Genomic DNA, 22,396 nt, shown 5'->3' on the forward strand with positions numbered 1-22,396 from the left:
TCTATCATTCTTAAACTTGTACGCACAACGAGCAGTAGCTCTGCGCACCTAAAAAATAAGTTTAAAAATTGTGCCTAGAAATTTAATGAACACAGTGAAAGGAGGAAGTTTAGTGAAATAATACTTCAATCACCGAAAAATTACAAGATCCAATTTCATTATCCATTAAAGGCCACGATTGAGTGTAATCTATATTTAGTGTGTACATCAAAGGTGAGTTTGTGTTTTTTTATAAATATTGCTAAATTTATTCTTAAAATAGGTAATTATCTTCTTATTACATATCTAAATACAATAATAGTGATTAGTGGAGAACGTAAACCCGATAGTGCGTAAACTCGAGTCAACTGGCACGATCTGTCTTACCAGAACACCATCTAAAAAAATAAGTTAATTTTTTTTTTCAGTTAAAGTACAGATATACAATAGTATTCAAAAGATACAGCTAATAGAAAGTCAAAGCGAAACTCGTACGCCCAATTGAAGGAAGTAGTCATTTTTTATTTAAATTAGACTTGACATACCGCTGACAAATTAATCATAAATTAACTTTCTTTCAATTCTTTCTGCAAAACTTACTTCAACTGAGTTTTTGAGCTGTTTTTTTCATGATTTGTTTAACACTGCTTTGTTCATATTTTCTTCAATATAATAACAATACCCCCGGTCCCGAACTTCGTCAACATCGTGTTCTGTTTTTACGTAGAATAGCAGCACCGTAGCTGAAGGGCAAGCAAATAATAGGCCTCTTCTAATGCCACTTCTCTGCTGGACTAACTTTATGAAACATTTGCGTGTGAAAGCAACAACAAAGTAGTGGAGTAAGATTTGCCGCTAGCGAGTATGGCTACAACTCATTAGACTGGTATAACTCACTGTCATACAAACTCATGTAATTTAAGGCACCTCTATTACCGCGTTGCCAACATATGTATGCACATACATTTATACCAGTTGCTTCATCTGTTCGCCACTTGCTAAGTCTTGGCGAAAAAAGAGGCCCATTCTTAAATAAATAGAAATGCAAGTGTAACGAATGATTATTCGCACCAGCATATCAGAGGACCGCAAAAAAATCCAAACCTACCAAACAGTAGCATTAGCTGCAGGTAGGCACGTAAAAACTCCCCAAAAGGACGAAGGTTTCAATACATGTGTTTTGTGAGAATATAAACAAACAAACACGCAGGCCACTTTGACAATCGAGACAGAAAATCACAAAGTCAGCTGAAGGCCATAAACAAAACATTATCAGTAAAGCAGCTGCTTTGACCTTTATACAATTCAATTCTAGATGGTCAAACTTTGTTTACCTTTTACTTTGTTATTGCCCTATTGTCTAGAACAGCATACTCAGAGAGCGTTCATGAGCAATGTCCTGACGATCACTGGTCAAGAGAATTCAAGCAACAACAAAATACACGCCATTGTTGTTTTTACTCTACTGCTGCCACCTTGTAAATGAGCTATTGTTGTTTTTGCTCTACTGCTGCCTCCTTGTAGATGTGCCTTGGCTCAAACCAAGAATGATAAAAAAATATTTTCTATCTATCATTCTTAAACTTGTTCGGACAACGAGCAGTAGCTCTGAGCACTTAAAAAAATATGTTTAAAAATTGCGTCTAGAAATTTAATTAACATAGTGAAAGGCGGAAGTTTAGTGAAATAATACTTTGATTACATGTACATCAAAGGTAAGTTTATGTTTTTTATAAATATTGCTAAATTTGTTCATGAAATCTTCTTCTTACATATGTATAAGTATATCTAAATACAATAATAGTGAAATTAGTGGAGAACGTAAACCCGCTAGTACGTAAACCCGGGTCAGTTGGCACGATCTATCTTACCAGAACACCGTCTAAACAAATATGTTAATTTTTTTTTTCAATTAAAGCACAGATATACATAGCATCATGTCAGTCCATAAGTTCGTGCGTTTTTTAAAGGTGGTTTTAAAATTAATAAAAAAGATATTTAAAGTATTTATTAATCAATAAAATATTTTCCTTCATTATTTACAATGTCTTCTCAACGTTTAGGCAAATTTTTGATTCCCTGCTCAAAAATATTTTTGTCCTTGGAGCCAAAATACGCATCGATATCCCTTTTTATAGCTTCTTTTGAGGAGTAGTTCTTGTTACACATATGGGAAGGTGATAATCACAAGGTGCAATATCCGGAGAGTATGGTGGATGTGGCATTAGCTCCCATCCGAGCTCGTTCAGCTTGCCTAATGTTTGCCTTGCGGTATGAGATCTTCCGTTGTCGTGGTGAAACAAAACTTTGCGTCCGACTTTGGGTCGGTTCTGGTGTTTCATCTTTATCTAACCATTGGCGTTTGCGAACAGGATTATTGTAAAGGACCCATTTTTCTCACCATTGCTTTTTTTCAAAGCAAAGTTAAAAGTTAAACGAAATCAACTAAACTATATCTTGTCGGGTAATTGAACATGTGTTGCCGAGTAAATTGTAATTGTACGATTTTTGCTTACGCGTTGAAAAGAATTGCACTTTTCCCCATTTCGCTTGCATTTTACAAATTATGGTAATATACAGAATATGTTTTATTGGCAAAATAAAATAATAATGAATTAATTTTGTTGTACCCTGATTTGTTTTGAAGTTACATATGTATATAAAATGAGAATATACTTGGCATGTTGTACAAGTTTCGCCTTGACCTGCCGCATGCAGTGTTGATAAATTTGTTCGTGAAATAAGTCATATAACAAGGATGATAGAATTCAACACGCCACCTTCAGTATTCAATTCAACTTGGTCATATATATAAGTACCTATTTATCTATATATAGGGCCTCTTCTTTTCGCCAAGCGTTAACAAGTGGTTAATAGATGAAGCAACTGGTATAAATGGACATACATATATTGGCAACGTGGGAATAGAAGTGCCTTAAATTACATGCTAAAAGGCAGTTGCCTAAAATTACATGAGACATGTTACATTGCTCAATAACGTTGTTTTTGCTTTCGCATGCAAACTTCTCATTAAGTTAATCGAGCATGAAGATAGCGAGCGTGGAAATGGCGAATAGAAGATACCTATAGTATACAAGAATGATAGAATACCAGGTTGCGCTTTCCGAATTCGCTATGTCGTCAGAGCCCATGAATAAAAAAAAGGAAGGGGAATTACTTGTTTGTGAATAGGAAGAGTAGGCGAAAGCAATGGAAACAACCAAGCATAAGATATTATACGCACACACACACACACTTTCTTGCCACGGCGTCTTCCGACATAAAAACTGCATTTGGAGGCATTATAATCATTTGTGCTTTCACAATTTAACACGCGGCACTTCGTTTTCATTAGTTTGTTTAGTTTAAATCTCACAAATGACAATATTACCAAGCCATTCACTGAATTTTCACAAACATGTAATTTCCCGTCGTTTTGACATCAGACGTGTCAAAATCGCGAAAAATAAAGTAACAGGCTTAGGAAGACGCCACCTATAGTACTCAATTCGTCTCTTATAGTATTTATAATATATAACATATAATATATTAATATACATATATCTAAGTATCATATGTAATACAAGTGTGAAATTTTTGCAGATAATCACTCCCAAATAATTGAATTAAAGCCATATAAGAAGATGTGGGAACCGCAAGTCGAAGACTTAAAAGAAATAATTACAGTCCTCAAACAGGCTCAGTCGCTGGATAAAGCCGCTCAAATAGCTGTTAAACAGGTAAGTGAAAAAATACTGTCCGAAAACTGTTAAAAGTCCGTTCAAATTACACTATCTTATGCATTGTTACGAATTTGTTACGTTTTTATCCAACTAAAACGTCTAACAATAATTCCTCTCAGGCCGATCACAGGATCACCAGCTAATGACAACACAACTGTTTGCATTATTGAATTAATTTATTGCTTTAGTATACGTGTACACGTTCACCTTAAGACTGAATACCCTACTCGGATGCACCTCTGATTAGATAAATAAATAAATAATTGGCGCGTACACCCTGTTAAGTGTTTGGCCGAGCTCCTCCTCCTATTTGCGGCGTGTGCCTCGATGTCATTCTTCAAATGGAGGAACCTACAGTTTTAAGCCGACTCCGAACGGCAAATGAGTTTTTATGAGGAGCTCTTTCATAACAGAAAGACACTTTGTATCATTGCGTTCATACATCTCGGCGGCGCGTGGTATTGTCAATCGGCATAAAGTAGTTTTACTTTTTAATTTATTTTACAAGTTCGCCTGTTCAGCTGACGTATTTACCCCCCCTACGGCGCAGCTGACTATTTTTATTCTACTAAATGTCAACAATACACCAAAAAAGTTCAGCCGGTATTAAATGAGTTGGTAAAAATTTTTTTCGACACGTTTCGCATCCCACGCGCGTACCCACCATTACTGGACCAGTTGACGGTTGGTTTCGTCATCCATTGGATGGCGTCTGCCTTGAGTATTAAAATCAGTCGGCATGAAATGAACTAAAAATGATGTAAAAAAATTTCAATCGGCAAAAAGTACATAGTTTCACTTTTCAATTTTTTTTTACAAGTTCACCTGTTCAGCTGACGTGTTTTCCCCCCTCTACCGCGCAGCTGACTATTTTTTTTATTCTACTAAATTTCAACAATACACGAAAAAAATTGCAGCCGGTATAAAATGAGTTGGTAGGAGTTTTTTTTTCGACACAATCCCACAATCACACCCACCGCGGATGCGCCAGCTGACGTTCACTTTGGCGTCTGCCTTCAGTATTAAAATCAGTCGGCATAAAGTTATGAGGTCAAAATGACCCCTTGCTCCCGGACTATTATGTGGTCGTTATATCATGGAGAGTTTCTTTCAACACCATTTGTATCGTTCAAAGTTATTTCACAGGGCTTACTAACATTTATAATGTCTACATTTAACAGCTCGTAAAAATACTCTATCCTTCTTGTCATTTTTTGTACCTTTCTACCAGAATTATTATTCCAAATCTGTCTTTACAATGATTTAGTCGGCTTGAAACTGTAGAAAATCATTTAATAGAGGATCTTCGACGTATTATAATATAATATAAGCACTAGAAAAACTGTATGAAAATTTCATACTTGCCTCTAGTATATTCTTATGTAGGAACATTGTGCTCAGACGCACTCATAAGAATGTTTTTATGTTTATTAAAGCAAATAGTAAATAAATTCGGCTATATTTCTATTCGCAGAAACTAGAGGAATTGAATCAACATCCCGATTTTAATAATTACCTGATTTATGTACTGACGAAACTAAAAACTGAGGATGAGCAAACACGTTCTCTAAGTGGTCTAATTTTAAAAAATAGCATCTGGATTCATAGAAATACTCTACCGCCAGAGATTATTGAATATATCAAGCATGAATGTTTGCAAGCTATCGGAGATCCGTCACCTCTGATAAGAGCTACTGTTGGTATATTGATCACTACTATCACCAGCAATGGCCGTTTACAATATTGGCCCCAATTACTTCCCTCTTTGTGTGACATGTTGGACCCGCAGGACTATAATGTATGTGAAGGTTCTTTCAGTACTTTACAAAAGATATGTAAAGATGACTTGGGTGTAATCAATCGGTCTCTATACATGATGATTCCGAAATTTCTTCAATACTTCAACCACAATAGCCCGAAGATACGTTCACATGCCATAGCTTGTATCAATCAATTCATTGTGAACCGATCACAGGCTGTGATGCTACACATCGACGCATTCATTGAAAGCTTATTTAACCTAACGTCCGACGAAGATTATGAGGTAAAAAAGAATGTATGTCACGGGTTGGTGATGCTGTTAGACGTTCATATGGATCGTTTGCTGCCGCATATGTCACAAATTATTGAGGTAAGTTATTAAAGCATGAATTGGTCAATGGTAAAATATTTAATTTATAAAATATAACAATTTTGTTATAGTACTCAATTGAGTTCAAATTAATCACTGTCTAAAAGTATTTTGTAAAATACTAATCAATTCTTCTTTTTGCAGTATATGCTCATACGCACCCAAGACTCAGATCTAAGTGTAGCATTAGAAGCGTCAGAATTCTGGTTATCTCTCGCTGAACAGAATATTTGCAGAGAAGTGTTGGCACCCTATTTATGGCAGCTGGCTCCAATATTAGTACGTGGAATGCGATGCTCTGAAATTGATATTAACCTGCTACACGGCAATGTTGAGGAGAGCGTCTTAGTGCCTGACCTTGACGAGGACATACGTCCTGAACTCCACAGATCTTGTACGCACAAGTCGAAATCTGACGAAAACAATGTTGATGATGTGCTAGATGATGACAGTTCACTACCAAAATGGGATTTGCGCAAATGTAGCATCGTTACACTGACTGCGTTAGCAAATGTTTTTCGGGAAGAATGTCTACCTATTTTTCTGCCCATTATCAAGGATACTCTGTTTCCTCAGGAATGGAATATCAAAGAGATTGGAATTGGTACACTGGGTGCTATTGCCGAGGGCTGCATGCAGGGTATGATCCCATATCTCCCCGAAATCATACCCTACTTGATCAGTTGTTTGTCGGACCAGATGGCATTCGTTCGCTCTATAACTTGCTGGACATTATCGCGCTATGCTAACTGGGTAGTAAACCAGCCACATGATCAATATTTGAAACAGTTCATGGAAGAACTACTAAAACGCATATTAGATTCTAATAAGCGAGTACAAGAGGCAGCTTGCTTCGCATTCGATACCCTTATGGAGGAGGCTAGCACCGAATTGGTGCCATATTTAGAAGATATATTAAAAGCTTTATCATTGGCCCTCTTAAAATATCGAGATACAAATTTGCTTATACTATATGACGCAGTTAGAACTCTAGCCGACTCTGTGGGTCATCATCTCAACAAACCACAATACATCGATATTTTAATGCCTCCATTAATTGAAAAGTGGAATTTCATAAAGGATGACGACAAAGACCTATTTCTTCTTTTGGAGTGCTTGTCAAGCATCGCAACAGTTTTACAATCAGGATTTTTACCTTACTGCGATCTAGTTTATCCGCGTTGCATTTCACTTATCGAACAGACGCTGAATCAAGACATGGTATATTTCAAATATAAAGTATATTAAATCAAAAGTACATATAATAATTGAGTTATTTAAAGGCATGTAAAACTAATCCTGATCTCGAGCATCCAGATAAAGTAAGAATGATTGGTGCATTAGATTTATTGACAGGCCTGGCAGAAGGTTTGGCGGGACATATTACGCCACTAGTCGCCAACAGTAATATCACACATTTAGTGCACCACTGCATGAAGGATGCAAATATAGACGTAAGTATTAATTCCAACGTTATAAAATAGCTTCTTCTATTCGAATGTAAATTTTTAAAAATTTGTTCATCCACAATTTCAGGTGCGAGATTCGTCGATCGGATTGTTGGGAGCATTAATTAAAACCTGTTTCCAGCATGTGTATCCATTCTTTGGAAAATTGGTACCAATTTTATTTAAAAATATGTGTGGCCCTAACGGGTTGGCCGCTTGCCTCGCTTATGGCGAAATTTGCGAGAGAGTGACGGGTAAATAAAAATACATATATGCATACGATTTTTCTATAAAGTGATTAATGCGTAATATAACTATTTGCAGTCGAAGAACTTGAGAAGTACCCACGTGAATGAACGTCTCTTCACTATTGAACATCATTATACCCGCGTACGAAACGATTTCACACAGGGTGACATCGCTATAGGAGCTGATTTTCTTTTTTTCTTGCGATTTGGTGATTTGTTTGTTCAGCAGAGAATGCTTATTCGTAATCCACTTCCGAGCGAATTTCAATGCAATTGCCAGAAACTTTCAATGAAATTCACTCTGAAGCGAATTACAGAACCTGTCCGATTGCAGAGAACGGCTGACTTCCTCAACGCAAATTGCGCGGGATAAGTACAAAGTCAAATGATCCTAAACAAAAAAGGTCGATAAAGCGTAATCGTATGAAGTTCTTAAATGCATAAACCATTCATCACAGATTTTTGTGATATAAAGCATCGCAGTGATAAACTGCAAAACGACGTTTAGGAAGTCAGCCAACGTTGATTTATTAGAGCTACTTGTATAAAAGTTTTGAATTTAAAATAAAAAAGGAAGGAAACCTAAGATAGCCTATTTATTTACTTTATAACATGAAAATTCATATTCTTATATTAACGTAAGTACAATATATTTCGGTGGCAAATCGATCATGAAATCTATGCATAAATTATACATTTTAAACTAATTTTCCATCCGTAAGTAAAATTTTTCATTAACATATTGTTATGAATTTGTTATGTTTAAATAATTCCTCTGAGCTCGATCGCTGGATTGTTAAATAAAAGTCACAAGCTGTTTTACTTGAAATTTGAAAAAGTCGGGCCAAGAAGCACCGAGAGATTTGGTAACTCCTAAAACACTCAGGCTAAAAAGCCCATTGCATTTAAAGCTTTGGAAAGTAAAAGGCTAGATAGTAAAGGAGAAAAGGAGAGAAGTAACAGAACATTGAAAATAAAAGTCTGATTCCCGTTCGCCAATTAGGTTTCAGAAAACATCATTGAACCATTGGTCAAATAGACAGAGTCGTAGGCATTGTAGAGATCCATAAGTAAAAACACCCTCTGCTGGTCGCCATAAACGCCGGGATCACCTGATTCCAAAACGCTCTTTTCTCTAACATGGTTGCATAAAAAATTAGAGAATTTCATAGAAAATCTTATGAAAAAGTGTAAAAAATGTCGTACAAACTCGGATATTTCTCTTTCAAAAGCTCAAGTCCAAGCTGCGCACATATTACTGCGTGGTACTCTTGCCATACCTTTATGATAGGTACTTTTACGTAAAACACGAAACTGCATATATTTCTTTAAAAACGATAAACGAAGGCGTTCCGAAAGGGATCATTTTAGGTACTCTGTTATATTTTCTGTATACCCACAACTGACTCTCCTCTCGGAGGCAATCACCAGGCCCCTGAATAGACGACCAAGGCGAATTTATTACAGGTGACAGCAAACACATATAAGTAAAACCCTACATGTATTTGTTGTTGCGTTTGGTGCAAGCATCATGTCAAAATCAGCAAGCAAATGTAAACATACGAATGTAAACATACCAATACATACAAACAAAGCATATCAATTTGACGTAAGCCATACCTACGGCGAAAAATTCAGCTGGGTGAATGATGTCACCTTATTCAATCCATCTTGGAACCGACCTTATTAGACTAACCCTCAAAATGCTTAGCGATAGAACGGTCGTGGCAGAGTGGGGCGGCGCCTCTCTTCGCCAGCACTCCGCAAGGCAGCGCTCTCTCCGGCATGGCAGTTATTGCCAGAGGGAAGTTTTTAGATACTCTGACGTAACTGAAGCAGGGTTGTCTAAATCTACATTGTGACATGTACCGCAAATTGCGGTCTCTTGATAAATCCTCTGAAGACGGAGATCGTCTTATTTACGAGGAAACATAAAATACCTAGAGTCTTTTTCCCCTCAATAGCGAGCGCCCCGTTGGTGCTCTCTGGCAGGGTGAAATACCTGGACTACTCAAACATTTGAAAAATCAGTATCTAGATGTGGAGAACTCAGCATAAAGATTTGCAGTTGCTGAAATTGAGTTAGTTTTCTATCATTATTAAACACGGACGTGGGGGTATTAGAAACTTATTTTGTAATTTTATGAAGGGCCAAACATTTTTCGGGATTTCAAGATTTCTGAAGTAATTCGTATACTGCAAATTATAATACGTTCACATATATGTAGATTATCTACTTTTTCGAGCTATTCCCCAATCCGTAATTAAGAAGCGAAATTACCCATACAAAATTTCTCTCCCGAAGTCTGAGATTATAAAATCATCCTAGATTAATACTATACTTTTTTACATAAAACCCTGCGTTATCGATAATTATATTTACGAATGTAAGGAGAAATGTCAAAGAAAAAAGTAAATAAAATGGGCGCTGCCAAAGAAAACACGTTTGTAGACATAATTCTAATATTTTTTCTTTTAAATATTAATTATGCATGCATATTACAGAAAAAAGCGTATGTTCATAAACACTTTGTCCTCTTATTACTTATTATAAAATGTAATTACGAATTTCGCATGTGTATTGCTGCTATAATTGTTTGTAACGTCAGTAAATGTCGTTTACAGATTTCCTCCAACTGTTTATTACTAGCAGCCAATTTCTCAATTAATTTAACTATTCATTCCCCTTGTATTTTCTTCATATCGTTAGTAATTAAACAAACCAAAAAATTCCACCAAAGCAATTTCTATGAAGAAAAACCTTTCAAAACGGTATTGGCAGCTGATTATCAATTTTGCAGGTAATCTGCCATATGTAAACAGTTAGATTAATTTCGTGGACTTATTGCTAATTATTGCATATGTGAACGTTAACTTATAAAATTTACATTTATAGGTAGAGTACAAGTTCAGATATTTTGATAAGTTGGATTTAGTTTTAAGCTGAAATTTGTGTTTTATATTTACTTATATACAAGCAGAAATTAGTATCATATTTACCTTATGCAACATGTAAATGACTTAGGGTTTCTATTACTTAACGTCTCGACACTAAATTTTTGATGTTTTCAGTGGTAAATTTCAATCAAACTGCCAACAAATTAATAAAGTTCGCAAATCATGTTTTGAATTATTTTAAGTCTAATGAACCGTCATTTTGAACGCTTAATGGCCTTTTGGTATTTTTTTGTGGCTCTGTATATGTTCCATTTGGTATATTTTTAGTATGTTGTGCTCGAGTTCATGATTGTTTTGAAAGCATTGTTATTTGTTATATATACAATAAAGAGGAAGAAGGTCGCCGAAATTCATTTTTTGCAAAGAAAGGAAATACACAGTCTGGAAAACTAAAATATCAAATATCCTGCCAACATAAGCGTTATAAAAAAATTCCAAATGGCTGTCAAACATGCAAAGTAATAGATGTTGGCAATGTTTGACTGAAATTATTTCGTAGCTTGTTTGCTGTTACGACCGGCAATTTCATTGAAATTGACCATTACAAAATCAAAAATTGAACGTCGAGACTTTAAGTAATGCATACATCCAATGAAATGCTGGCAACCCCACGAGACTCGCACACCCTCACGCTGACTCGTTCGCACATTTATTTTTTCGAACACGTTAGAAAGGGAGAGCGTGTAGGCCATGAAAGTTGAAACTTCATTTTAAGTTTTTTGTTCCCAGAAAAAATTGTACTAGACAAGAAAGAAAAAAAGGGAAGTTAGTGAAAGAATATTTTAATTGCGAAAAAATAACCAATTCCAGTTTAAAAGCCACCAAATTAAAGACTTAAGTGTAATATATTTTTAGTGCGTTTATCAAGGTAAGTTTCTTTGCGGATATTTTAAAAGACTAATAGTGAATTTGTTAGAAATCGAAAAGCGTGCGAAAGGAAAACTTAGAAAAATGTCGAAAGGCATTAGAATGTTAAGCATATATCAAATTAATATTTTCTGGTTATAAACGTTAGAAAACAGCTGCAAAAGTAATATTGATACGTTTTTATATAAAAATTAAACCAAATCTGAACCGTGTCTGCATTTCCTTTTTCGCGCATGTCACCGTCTAGCACCCTTTGACAAACCTTCAAATTTTTGCTCATATGTATAAGTACTGCCTTCAAATGTGGAATTTTTGCAGGTAATTCACCCCCAAGTAAGAGAATAAAAGGAAATAAAATGACGTGGGAACCGCAAGCCGAAGGTTTACAACAAATAATTACAATCCTCAAGCAGTCTCAGTCGCCGGATACCGCCACTCAAATGGCTGTTCAACTGGTAAGTGAAAAAGCATCTATATGTAATTATACCTATACAATTATAACTGTCCAAAATAGGCATTTTCAAAAGCCGTTAAAAAGACACTATCTTATATGAAAAATAGATATGTACCTATACATATATATATATATATATATATATATATATCTCTTTTGTGTTTATAAAAGCTAATACTAAAATATTAAATAAATTCGGCTATACTTCAATTCGCAGAAACTAGAGGAATTGAATCAATATCCCGATTTTAATAATTACCTGATTTATGTACTGACGAAACTAAAAACTGAGGATGAGCCAACACGTTCTCTAAGTGGTCTAATTTTGAAAAATAACATCCGGATTCATGGAAATAATTTACAGCCAGAGATTATCGAATATATCAAGCATGAATGTTTGCAAGCTATCGGAGATCCTTCGCCTCTAATAAGAGCTACTGTTGGTATATTGATCACTACTATCGCCAGCAATGGCGGTTTACAAAATTGGCCCCAATTACTTCCCTCTTTGTGCGACATGTTGGACTCGCAGGACTATAATGTATGTGAAGGTTCGTTCAGTGCTTTACAAAAGATATGCGAGGATTCAGCAGAGATACTTGACTCGGGTGTACTCAATCGGCCTCTAAACGTGATGATTCCGAAATTCCTTCAATATTTCAGCCACAATAGCCCGAAAATACGTTCCCATGCCATAGCTTGTATCAATCAATTCATTGTGAACCGATCACAGGCTCTGATGCTACACATCGACGCATTCATTGAAAGTTTATTTAACCTATCGTCTGATGAAGATCATGAGGTAAGAAAGAATGTATGCCACGGGTTGGTGATGCTGTTAGAAGTTCGTATGGATCGTTTGTTGCCGCATATGTCACAAATTATAGAGGTAAGTTATTAAAGCATGAATTGGTCAATGGTAAAATATTTAATTTATAAAATATAACAATTTTGTTATAGTACTCAATTGAGTTCAAATTAATCACTGTCAAAAAGTATTTTAATCAATTCTTGTTTTTATAGTATATGCTCATACGCACCCAAGACCCCGATCAAGGTGTAGCATTAGAAGCGTCAGAATTCTGGTTATCTCTCGCTGAGCAGAGTATTTGCAAAGAAGTGTTGGCGCCCTATTTAGGGCAGCTAGCTCCAGTATTAGTGCGTGGAATGCGATACTCTGAAATTGATATTATCCTGCTAAAAGGCAATGTTGAGGAGGACGACATGGTGCCTGACCGTGAGGAGGACATACGTCCTCGATTCCACAAATCTCGTACGCACACCCTTAAATCCGGCGAAAGCGGTGTTGATGATGATGATGATGATTTTGATGATGTGTTAGATGATGACAGTTCTCTATCAGAATGGAATTTGAGGAAATGTAGCGCCGCCGCACTGGACGTTTTAGCAAATGTCTTTCGCGAAGAATGTCTACCTATTGTATTGCCCATTCTCAAGGATACTCTGTTTCATCAGGAGTGGGTTATCAAAGAGAGTGGAGTGTTGGCACTGGGTGCTATTGCCGAGGGCTGCATGCAGGGTATGATTCCACATCTACCCGAACTCATACCCTATTTGATCAGTTGTTTGTCGGACAAGAAAGCATTGGTTCGCTCTATAACTTGCTGGACATTATCGCGCTATGCTAACTGGGTAGTAAACCAACCACATGATCAATATTTGAAACCATTAATGGAAGAACTACTAAAACGCATATTAGATTCTAATAAGCGTGTTCAAGAGGCAGCTTGCTCCGCATTCGCTACTCTGGAAGAAGAAGCTTGCACCGAATTGGTGCCATATTTGGAGTATATATTAAAAACTCTTGTATTTGCTTTCTCAAAATATCAACATAAAAATTTGCTTATACTGTATGATGCAGTTGGCACCCTAGCCGACTCTGTGGGTCACCATCTCAACAAACCACAATATATCGATATTTTGATGCCTCCCCTAATTGAAAAGTGGAATTTGCTAAAGGATGACGACAAAGACCTATTTCCTCTTTTGGAATGCCTGTCAAGCATCGCAACAGCTTTACAGTCGGGATTTTTACCATACTGCGATCCAGTTTATCAGCGCTGCATCTCACTTATCGAGCAAACTCTGAATCAAGACATGGTATATTTCAAATGTAAAGTATATGAAATCAATAAGTTTAATAAATGAGTTGTTATTTAAAGGCATGTAAAACTAATCCTGGCTTCGAGCATCCAGATAAAGAGCGAATGATTGTTGCATTAGACTTGTTATCAGGCCTCGCAGAAGGTTTAGACGGACATATTGAATCACTAGTCGCCAACAGCAATATTATGCAATTACTTTATCAATGTATGCAAGATGTATTACCAGAGGTAACTATTAATTTCAGCTTAACAAAATAATATCTTTCATTCAAATCTCTTTATTGATAATTTTTTATTCACAGGTGCGACAATCATCGTTCGCATTGTTGGGAGACTTAACTAAAGCTTGTTTTCAACATGTACATCCATTCATGTCGGAATTCTTCCCGATTTTGGGGCAAAATTTGAATCCTGATTACATTTCCGTATGCAACAATGCTACTTGGGCTATTGGTGAAATTTGCATGAAGCTGGGTAAATAAAAATATATATTTTTTAACAGTGTGATTAATGCTTAATATAACATTTTCAGGCGAAGAAACTCGGCAGTACATACATCTTGTACTCAATGAACTCTTCGTTATAATAAACAGACCGAACACTCCTAAAACACTGCTGGAAAATACAGGTATGTAATTAATATTTATGCAAATAACTTGAACTGATGGTTAATTTTCCGTTAATTCAACTGTAACTATCTGCTCTCATTTTACTAGAGAGTGCATGCCTGTTTCATGTCTGTATGCAATTTCGAAAAGAACTGCGCTCTTAAACCACTTTTTTTAACAATTAATCATTTTGAAGCTTGAAATATGCTGAAACTCCCTCAAGCCGGGACCGACATTAAAATACAATTTAAACAAGTCGTAGAAAATAGATGTTACTAATAATCCAGTAAAAGCCAAAAAGTATTTTTCTCACAATGTCGCGTATAATCAAATTCTCGAAATCGAACCTAAATGAACATGTTTTAGCTGATGTATTGCATGGAGTAAGCCTTATCATTACTATTTATAGGGTTTTATAGTTATCGGTTATATTTTTACATATTTTATATGTGAGATGTGAATGATATCGAACAAGGATGAAAAATCTCTAGGATCGTTTGATAGAATTAATCAGCGTAAGATCTATGATCCTCATCACGTGGACGAGGAGAAGATATGTAAATACGAACTCCATGAGATTTTTATTAACATGTAGGTTTATAAAACGCATTAATTAACAGCGAATACGTCTGATTTGCCTTGGCTATATTAAACGAATAATGGCATCGACACCCATGAGTGTACAACGACCGTAAGGTCGTCCACAGTTGTGATGGAAAGGGAAATTTCGAGTTAGAGGAGAACTTTATATCAAATGTAAGAGAGAATGTATTTTGAAACGGGAAGCTCAAATGGAGTAAGACGTGGGATCGGGGGTGGTTCTGAAAAACGTCAGCTTATCTGTAAATTACCAAAAAAATCCCGTTTATATAGTCAAATCAAAGATTTTTCTGTATTCTATACACATTTCACCTCTTTTTAATTAATCAGAAATTGATAAAAAGTGTTTTGCTTTGGTAATTATTTTATGTTGGACGAATTGTTTTTTGGCTGTTTATCAGTTGCACCTAATTGCATAACAATAAACACCTAAAGTGTACGCCATTTGATATAATTTCCTTCATTGTTAAGTTTATTGAATCTTAATACTTGTAAAATGCAGTTGTCTTCCGAAATGTATATATGTAAGGTAGAAATCATTGCATACATTAAGAATTGATGGTTTCAGTTGGATAACAAATTTCATACTTATACATACATTTGATTAACCATTGCATTGATTAATACATTTATGCAACTTATTTGTATTATTGTGAAACGCATATGTACTATAATTTATGATTTTCATTTATTTCTGTTTTTTTTCTGTTTTTTAGCAATAACAATCGGTCGTCTAGGTTATGTGTGCCCAGTTGAAGTGGCTCCTTATTTGCCAGAATTTGTACGACAGTGGTGTGTAACACTTTTTATATGATTTCTATATGTTTATTACTTTTAACCGAAACAGGCCCTCTAATTTCATCTCACTAATACTCAAGCTTTTTCTATCCTACTACCATCTAAACTCAATTTGCTTTTTAAAAATAGCAAAGCAATCTACACCTCGCATTCATATAAATTTACGTGTAATATGTTAAACAAATTAAATTTCGTACTTGTTTATTATTTGCAAATACAAGTAAGTGTTTTTCGTTGGACTTTTGTATAAAATAATTTAATATGGCTGCGACGTTGGTAGTTATATTCATAATTCAACTGATTATGAAAATGCTTAGTAATTTACATTCGTATATTCACTGCTTTATCCATACAGGTGTACATCTCTGCGTCATATAAGAGATAATGACGAAAAGGATTCGGCTTTTCGCGGAATGTGTCACATGATAACCGTAAATCCAGGTGGCGTCGTGCCCGACTTTATATTCTTCTGCGATGCTGTGGCTTCATGGGTAAATCCGCCACAAGATTTGCATCAAATGATTCAGAAGGTAAATGAAATTTTAAAAATACTAATGACAGTAAAGTAACTCAACATCTTAAATCTACTCACGGTTTTTAGATTCTACATGGCTTCAAAACACAGGTAGGGGAAGAAAATTGGCGTCGTTTTGTCGATCAGTTCCCACAAAATCTCTCGGAGCGCCTGGTTGCTATGTACAACATTTAAAGCATCAATATTGCGCACTGGGGGAATTAAAACTTGGGTGTAACGTTAAAGCTACTATGATAGTAGAAAGCGGGGGACAAAAGCAAATCAAGTAGACAAAAGGAAAAAATTAAAGTAATATGTTAATCGGCAAACAAGCTTGGGATCACTATAGTCGCATTGTCTATCAAAAGGCATCATGAACGAACTCGTTTGAAAAACGTTTGCTTGTTATTCAGCAACAATAGTCCGATTAAAATATATCAGTCGTAAGTTCTTTATCTCTATGTATGCAAATGTGGAAATTGAGGTGTTAAGGTACTATTATAATTGTATGAACTAACAGCCATAATCCGAAATATATATACATTTCAACAATAAATACGTTGGAAATATAAGAGAAACGGAGAAAAAAGAAAACTTTTAAATTTGAAGCAAAGAATACAAGAATACAATATTAAAGAGCTATAATTAAATTTATTAATATAAATCTCATTCTAATCACAATTAATTGTATAGGACACAAACATTTTTTGAAGAACAAACAATTTGTGAGCATAACCAATTTCATATGAATACTAACATTTACATTCATTATTATAGTATTATCCTTTTCCACAATATAAATACAAAACCAACTCGTAAACTCCATGGCGCATAATCATAGTCGAAAGTAAGCCGGTTGTATTTTTGTTAAACAGAGGTTTAAGGAAAACTTTAGTTTATTTTAATCGTAGTCGAATTAGTACCTGGTTTTTAGCTTAAACCCGGGTTTAAATTTAAACCCACCACAAGCAGGCTTTAAGGAAATTAAAATCAAATTAAATTTACGAATGTCTGTGCAACTAATACAAATTTTTAATTTTCAAGATATTCAATAGATTTTAATATAAACGATGAAAGATTGTTAAGATACTCTAATCCGTTTGAGTCGGATGAAATAGATAAAAAATATATATATATATATATATATCAAAAATCAACACGAATTTCGAGTTACTATATTATGCCAAAATTCAATAGGATATGAAACTGCATACTTAAAATTTTTCTGAAAATTCTTTTCATGCTTATAAATTTTATAGAATGTATGAAACTTTAAGTTATACGGTATACGGATCTTCGGATTTTTTAGTAGAGGAAAATATTTGATGTAAATATATAAATATACATTTGTCAGATCACATTAGAATATCATGGATTTGTGTCAAAGCTGATTCTTAATAACAGATAGTATTAAAGTGACTATGGTAGTAAAGAAAATAAACCCCGTTCTAAATATTTAGTTTAACTAAACCTGAGTTCAACGCGCGACTATGATTATGCTACCATGTGAACAAATCATTCACATAAACCACAATCCAATAAACAAATTAAAATTCCCAAATTTATTTGATATTGTATTGTAATTTATAGGAATGCTATTCTCACGATAAAGTTGTATATTTTAAGTACGAACTATCAATGACATTTAAATCCATCAAAGCATTGAATCATACTTAGATGTACTTACTAAGGTATCGTAAACATTGAAATTTAATATGCAAAGTTGTGTGTGCGTATATTTTACTTTAAATTATATAATTGCTTATTACAAGGAACTTATAAATAGGCACAAACTATACAACAAGAATACAGGCTAGCCTTGACTATTTTCATATTTTCTGTATAATGTTTTTGCTCTTTATTAGTTGCGTTTTCTTAGGATTTTAGAATCTTTATATGCTTGAGAATCATAGCAAAATAATATAGATATATTTATTAATCGACTTATATATTATCCGTTCGTTTGTCCGGGTCAGCGTGTCGTCGCGTCGCGTATCATATACAAAACACTGTCGTGATATACTTAATTATTATATAATTACTATTTAAAGCATTAAATGAAAGGGTTAAGCCATTTGTGAAAATTGAATCTAATGGAAATATGTATATCAAGAGCCTAAACCTGGTTTACATTGAACAAAAGACTGAACACGAAAATAACTTCGAATTAAAAACATTCGTACATATTTGAGCACTTTGAAACTTATCATCATAAACGGTATTTGCTGCTACTTCTCAACTCATATTAGCCATCTTCAAATGCATTCTTGATAAATGTAAGTTTTTGTAGATGTCGTCTGTTATACCTGGGGTGTAACAAATGTGCCGCTACAACACGCATACACGCAGTGAATGATAGCGATATTACGTCGCAATTGTGATGGTTTCATGTGCTCACAGGTTTATATTTTTGGAGAACTACTATTTCAGATAAAAAAGCTGTTATAACTTGAGGCTCTTGCTAAGCTTTTCCTCAACCTAAAAAAACGACGATCAATATTTCTAACAATTTTTAAGTTAATATATATAAAGTACTCGTATATGGCAGAAATATATTTATATAATATAAACATTGAAAAAAAAAATGCAAATACGAACTAACAATTAACAATCTGAATATGGTGTAGTACAAGTTTATTGATTTTCATTTAATTTTTATTTGAATCAAATAAGTCCAAAAGAAATATTTTTCGTTTAAATTATTATTTTCGTTAATATACAATAGGTTTTCACAAATGTCTTTCATACTCTTTCAACCGTAATACAAATTTTCGTCGCGCGCGTTTCGGGTTTTATCGGTTTCGCGTTTCGCGTAATATTCGTCGTTCGTTCGTTCTGTAGTTCACTCGGTTACTAACTCTTCATCCAGAGGGTATGCACGTGCATGCTCCAACTCGTCGGTCCGTCGCGTATCGGTGTAGCAGTAAATAAAATTGGGCCCTAACAGGTATGTTCAGTAAATTCTACTATTTGAAATCGGTGCGACATGCCACCAAAAATATTGTAATTAAAGTACTAAATTAAGAAGAAAAAAAAACGGCTGGAAACATAATTTACGTCATATCCAATGATTTAGTGCCAAATTCTTGCATGCTTGTTAAGAAATCTCCGGGATAGGTTTTGCAAATCGCCGCTGATTTCAAATCGTACGAATTGCGGAACATGACTGTGAAAGACTTAACTAACGGTGCGCATTAAAAAAATGCATGTATGAATAAAAACATATAACTAAAATAATGAAATATATAATGGCAATAGTATTATTACAAATATTTTATTTAGTTTATTTAGTAAATTTATTAGTTGTGAAATATTATTAAATCGAATCCAGTTATAACTTATTTTTGTTTACATTAAATTATTATAAGTTATAACTCAAACTTAATTCGCAATCTTCAATTTTTTTATCAAATTTTCTATTATTTTTTATTTTGTTTTATAACAGAAAATTGTTTTAATAACTTCTTTCTTATTCGTTTTTTTTTTTTAACTGCACTTGTTTTAACTTAACTCTCTAGTGAAGAAATGTAATAATTCTTAAATTGAAAAAATATCAACCTACCTGTTAAATGTACATTACAAAATTTATCTTTTGAAGACTTTTTAGTGATTAGATTTTTATGGGTATATTAACTTAAAACTCAAATGCAAACAGACTTAAATATATACATATATTTGTTGTGGAATCAAAGTTAACGGAATAACTGCACCATGTAAAACATAAAACTAAAACAGTGTAATATAAAATCTAATAAATAGTATCGTTTGAAAAAGGGGATAAAAATATAAATAAAAATCTAATAAGTCGCGTGATAAATCACTACTCGTTCGTCGTACGGTAATCAATCGGTCGGTGTATTCATTCGTTCGTGGTCGCTTGCGTTGTCGCGTTAATACGTATATTATTCGCTGATATTTATGGATCTTCGCCCCGGATTCCAATTCAAATAAATGCCTATTATAATAAAACAAAATTGGTAAATAAACTGGCTAAACAGATTGTCTTTTTCGTCAAAAGAAGTAAAAGAATGGATAATAATTGTAACGGCAAATCCAAAAACAAACCAAAAATTGCATTATATTCAATGGTCAACCTATTTTTTATGTGAAATTTAACAATATGAAATCAAATTGTGCCAAACTATTTATAAGCATATGTAAAATGTGTATGATAAAAAAATAATAATTTGTGAGTTTTGATTTTAAAATATTTCACAAATATTATATTGTCACCAAAAGGTGGTTTTGCTTAACAATGAAAAATAACTTTTCTTAGCTATATTTTTTTAGTGTGGTTTCAATATTTCCTTGGTAGACCACTAATGGACGACATGATAATGGAGATTTTGCCTCTGAAGCAATATAAAATATTCTTCACATGCCTGGCTACGTTTCGACTAATTCGTGTAGTGAAATCAGTGTATGATGAAAAAAAAAATTAATAAAATCTCATCTCTTTTCCTCTCTATTACTTACCATTTCATTATTTATTTCGAAAGAATTCATGCTGCTACTTCTTTTGCCGGAGAATTAATTATCTTTAGAATACAAAACGAAATTTTTGGGCATTTAATTTTGATGACAATAGAAATTACATAAATTGCACAAAAACACCAACTACAGTTTGGAAATTTACAATTTTACAGAGTCTGGGTTCAAAACAAATTATTAAATAAATTAAGATTACTATACAGGAATGTCTCAAACTCATTAGTGACGATAAAAACATCTAGTAAAAGTATTAAAAATTAAATGTACCAAAAATACTAACTAATGCTAAAACAAACAACTACTAATTCTAATCGTAAAAAATATAATATATAATAAAAACAACGGAAATAATCGTGATTTCGTATGTACCTAAGCCAAATTCATCGCGGAATTTGGTCGCGTTCGCGTATATATCTCGGGTGATTTTAACTTAACGTATAAGTAAAATAAAAAAATTAATATAAATATTAATTAAAATAATAGGATTATTTGAATACAAAAATCTTAAAAGAGAAATGCAAAAAAAAAAACAAAATGGATGGAATTAATAAGAAAAAACTTCAACAAATTCAAGCGATTAGGGAAATTTTCAATTTTAGGTACTCTTATATTCAAGGTATTTATTTTATGTATTATTATTAAAGAATGAAAAAAGAATGGAAAATTTTGCCTATATACATATGTATGTATATGTTGTAGAGACTCAATAGATTTATAAAACAGCCCCTTTAATTTTTTTATGTTTTGTTTAACAACACCTTATTTTCAATAAGCAAATACACAGCAAGGCTGCAAAAACCCGAACACAAATAAAGAGTAAATAAAAAAAAACATTAGAGACCGATACATTTTCGTTCTTACTCAACATCTCGACATTCAAACTGTAAAACTAAAATTATTAAAGATACCAATGGGAACGTCAAAAAAATACCAAATGTCTGTCAAACGTGCAAAATGGCTGCCCATTGCTTCACAGATGTTGAGATATAAAATATTTCATGACATGAATTGTGACCTTCATTGAATTCGCTGTCTCGAGAGGCAATTTTATTGAAGTTGACTATTGAAAAACATCAAAAATTTAGTGTCGAGACGTTAAGTTAGTTTCTCGTTTGTATGAACATAATTACACAAGTATAGGCTCAATAATTGAATTCGGAAATTTAATAAATATTTATTAATCTACATATAAGTCTATGGATTCTAAGGACCTTTACTTGCAAAATAAGCAAATAGGGGGAGATACATAAAACTACTTTTTTATCCTCACATTAAAAATGAATGCAATTGTTCCTATTTGTTTACTTGTGTATATATACAATCAGAACATTCATACATACGCACTACTGTGCAAATTTAAAAAAATGGATACATAAATAATTGCTAAAGCATGTGGAAAATTAATTATTATTTATATGAACAAAATATACC

The 22,396-nt window shown here is 33.7% G+C and overlaps 2 protein-coding genes across 5 annotated transcripts; both read left to right on the forward strand.

Annotated features, from left to right (window-relative positions):
* Positions 1-3: 3 nt before the first annotated feature.
* On the forward strand, positions 4-8,240 carry LOC128859681 (transportin-1-like). 4 transcript variants are annotated; one of them, XM_054096688.1, is made up of 7 exons: positions 4-213; positions 3,583-3,719; positions 5,197-5,853; positions 5,998-7,074; positions 7,137-7,307; positions 7,390-7,555; positions 7,626-8,237. In XM_054096688.1, the coding sequence occupies exons 2-7, from the start codon at positions 3,624-3,626 to the stop codon at positions 7,655-7,657; spliced, it is 2,199 nt and encodes a 732-aa protein (XP_053952663.1). In that variant the 5' UTR covers positions 4-213; positions 3,583-3,623; the 3' UTR covers positions 7,658-8,237. The 4 variants fall into 4 exon arrangements, with proteins under 4 accessions (XP_053952663.1, XP_053952664.1, XP_053952662.1 ...); XM_054096689.1 differs by having other exon boundaries at positions 104-213; positions 3,567-3,719; XM_054096687.1 differs by lacking the exon at positions 4-213 and adding an exon at positions 1,580-1,694 and having other exon boundaries at positions 7,626-8,238.
* A 2,630-nt stretch (positions 8,241-10,870) lies between these two features.
* On the forward strand, positions 10,871-21,860 carry LOC128859679 (transportin-1-like). Its single transcript, XM_054096686.1, has 10 exons — positions 10,871-11,375; positions 11,693-11,829; positions 12,046-12,717; positions 12,852-13,949; positions 14,012-14,182; positions 14,257-14,428; positions 14,487-14,582; positions 15,879-15,954; positions 16,316-16,490; positions 16,562-21,860. Exons 2-10 carry the CDS (start codon positions 11,731-11,733, stop codon positions 16,667-16,669), a joined length of 2,667 nt encoding a protein of 888 aa, XP_053952661.1. The 5' UTR covers positions 10,871-11,375; positions 11,693-11,730; the 3' UTR covers positions 16,670-21,860.
* The last annotated feature ends 536 nt before the right edge of the window (positions 21,861-22,396 follow it).

Source organism: Anastrepha ludens, chromosome 4, assembly GCF_028408465.1.
Source record: "Anastrepha ludens isolate Willacy chromosome 4, idAnaLude1.1, whole genome shotgun sequence".
Lineage (NCBI taxonomy): Eukaryota > Metazoa > Arthropoda > Insecta > Diptera > Tephritidae > Anastrepha > Anastrepha ludens.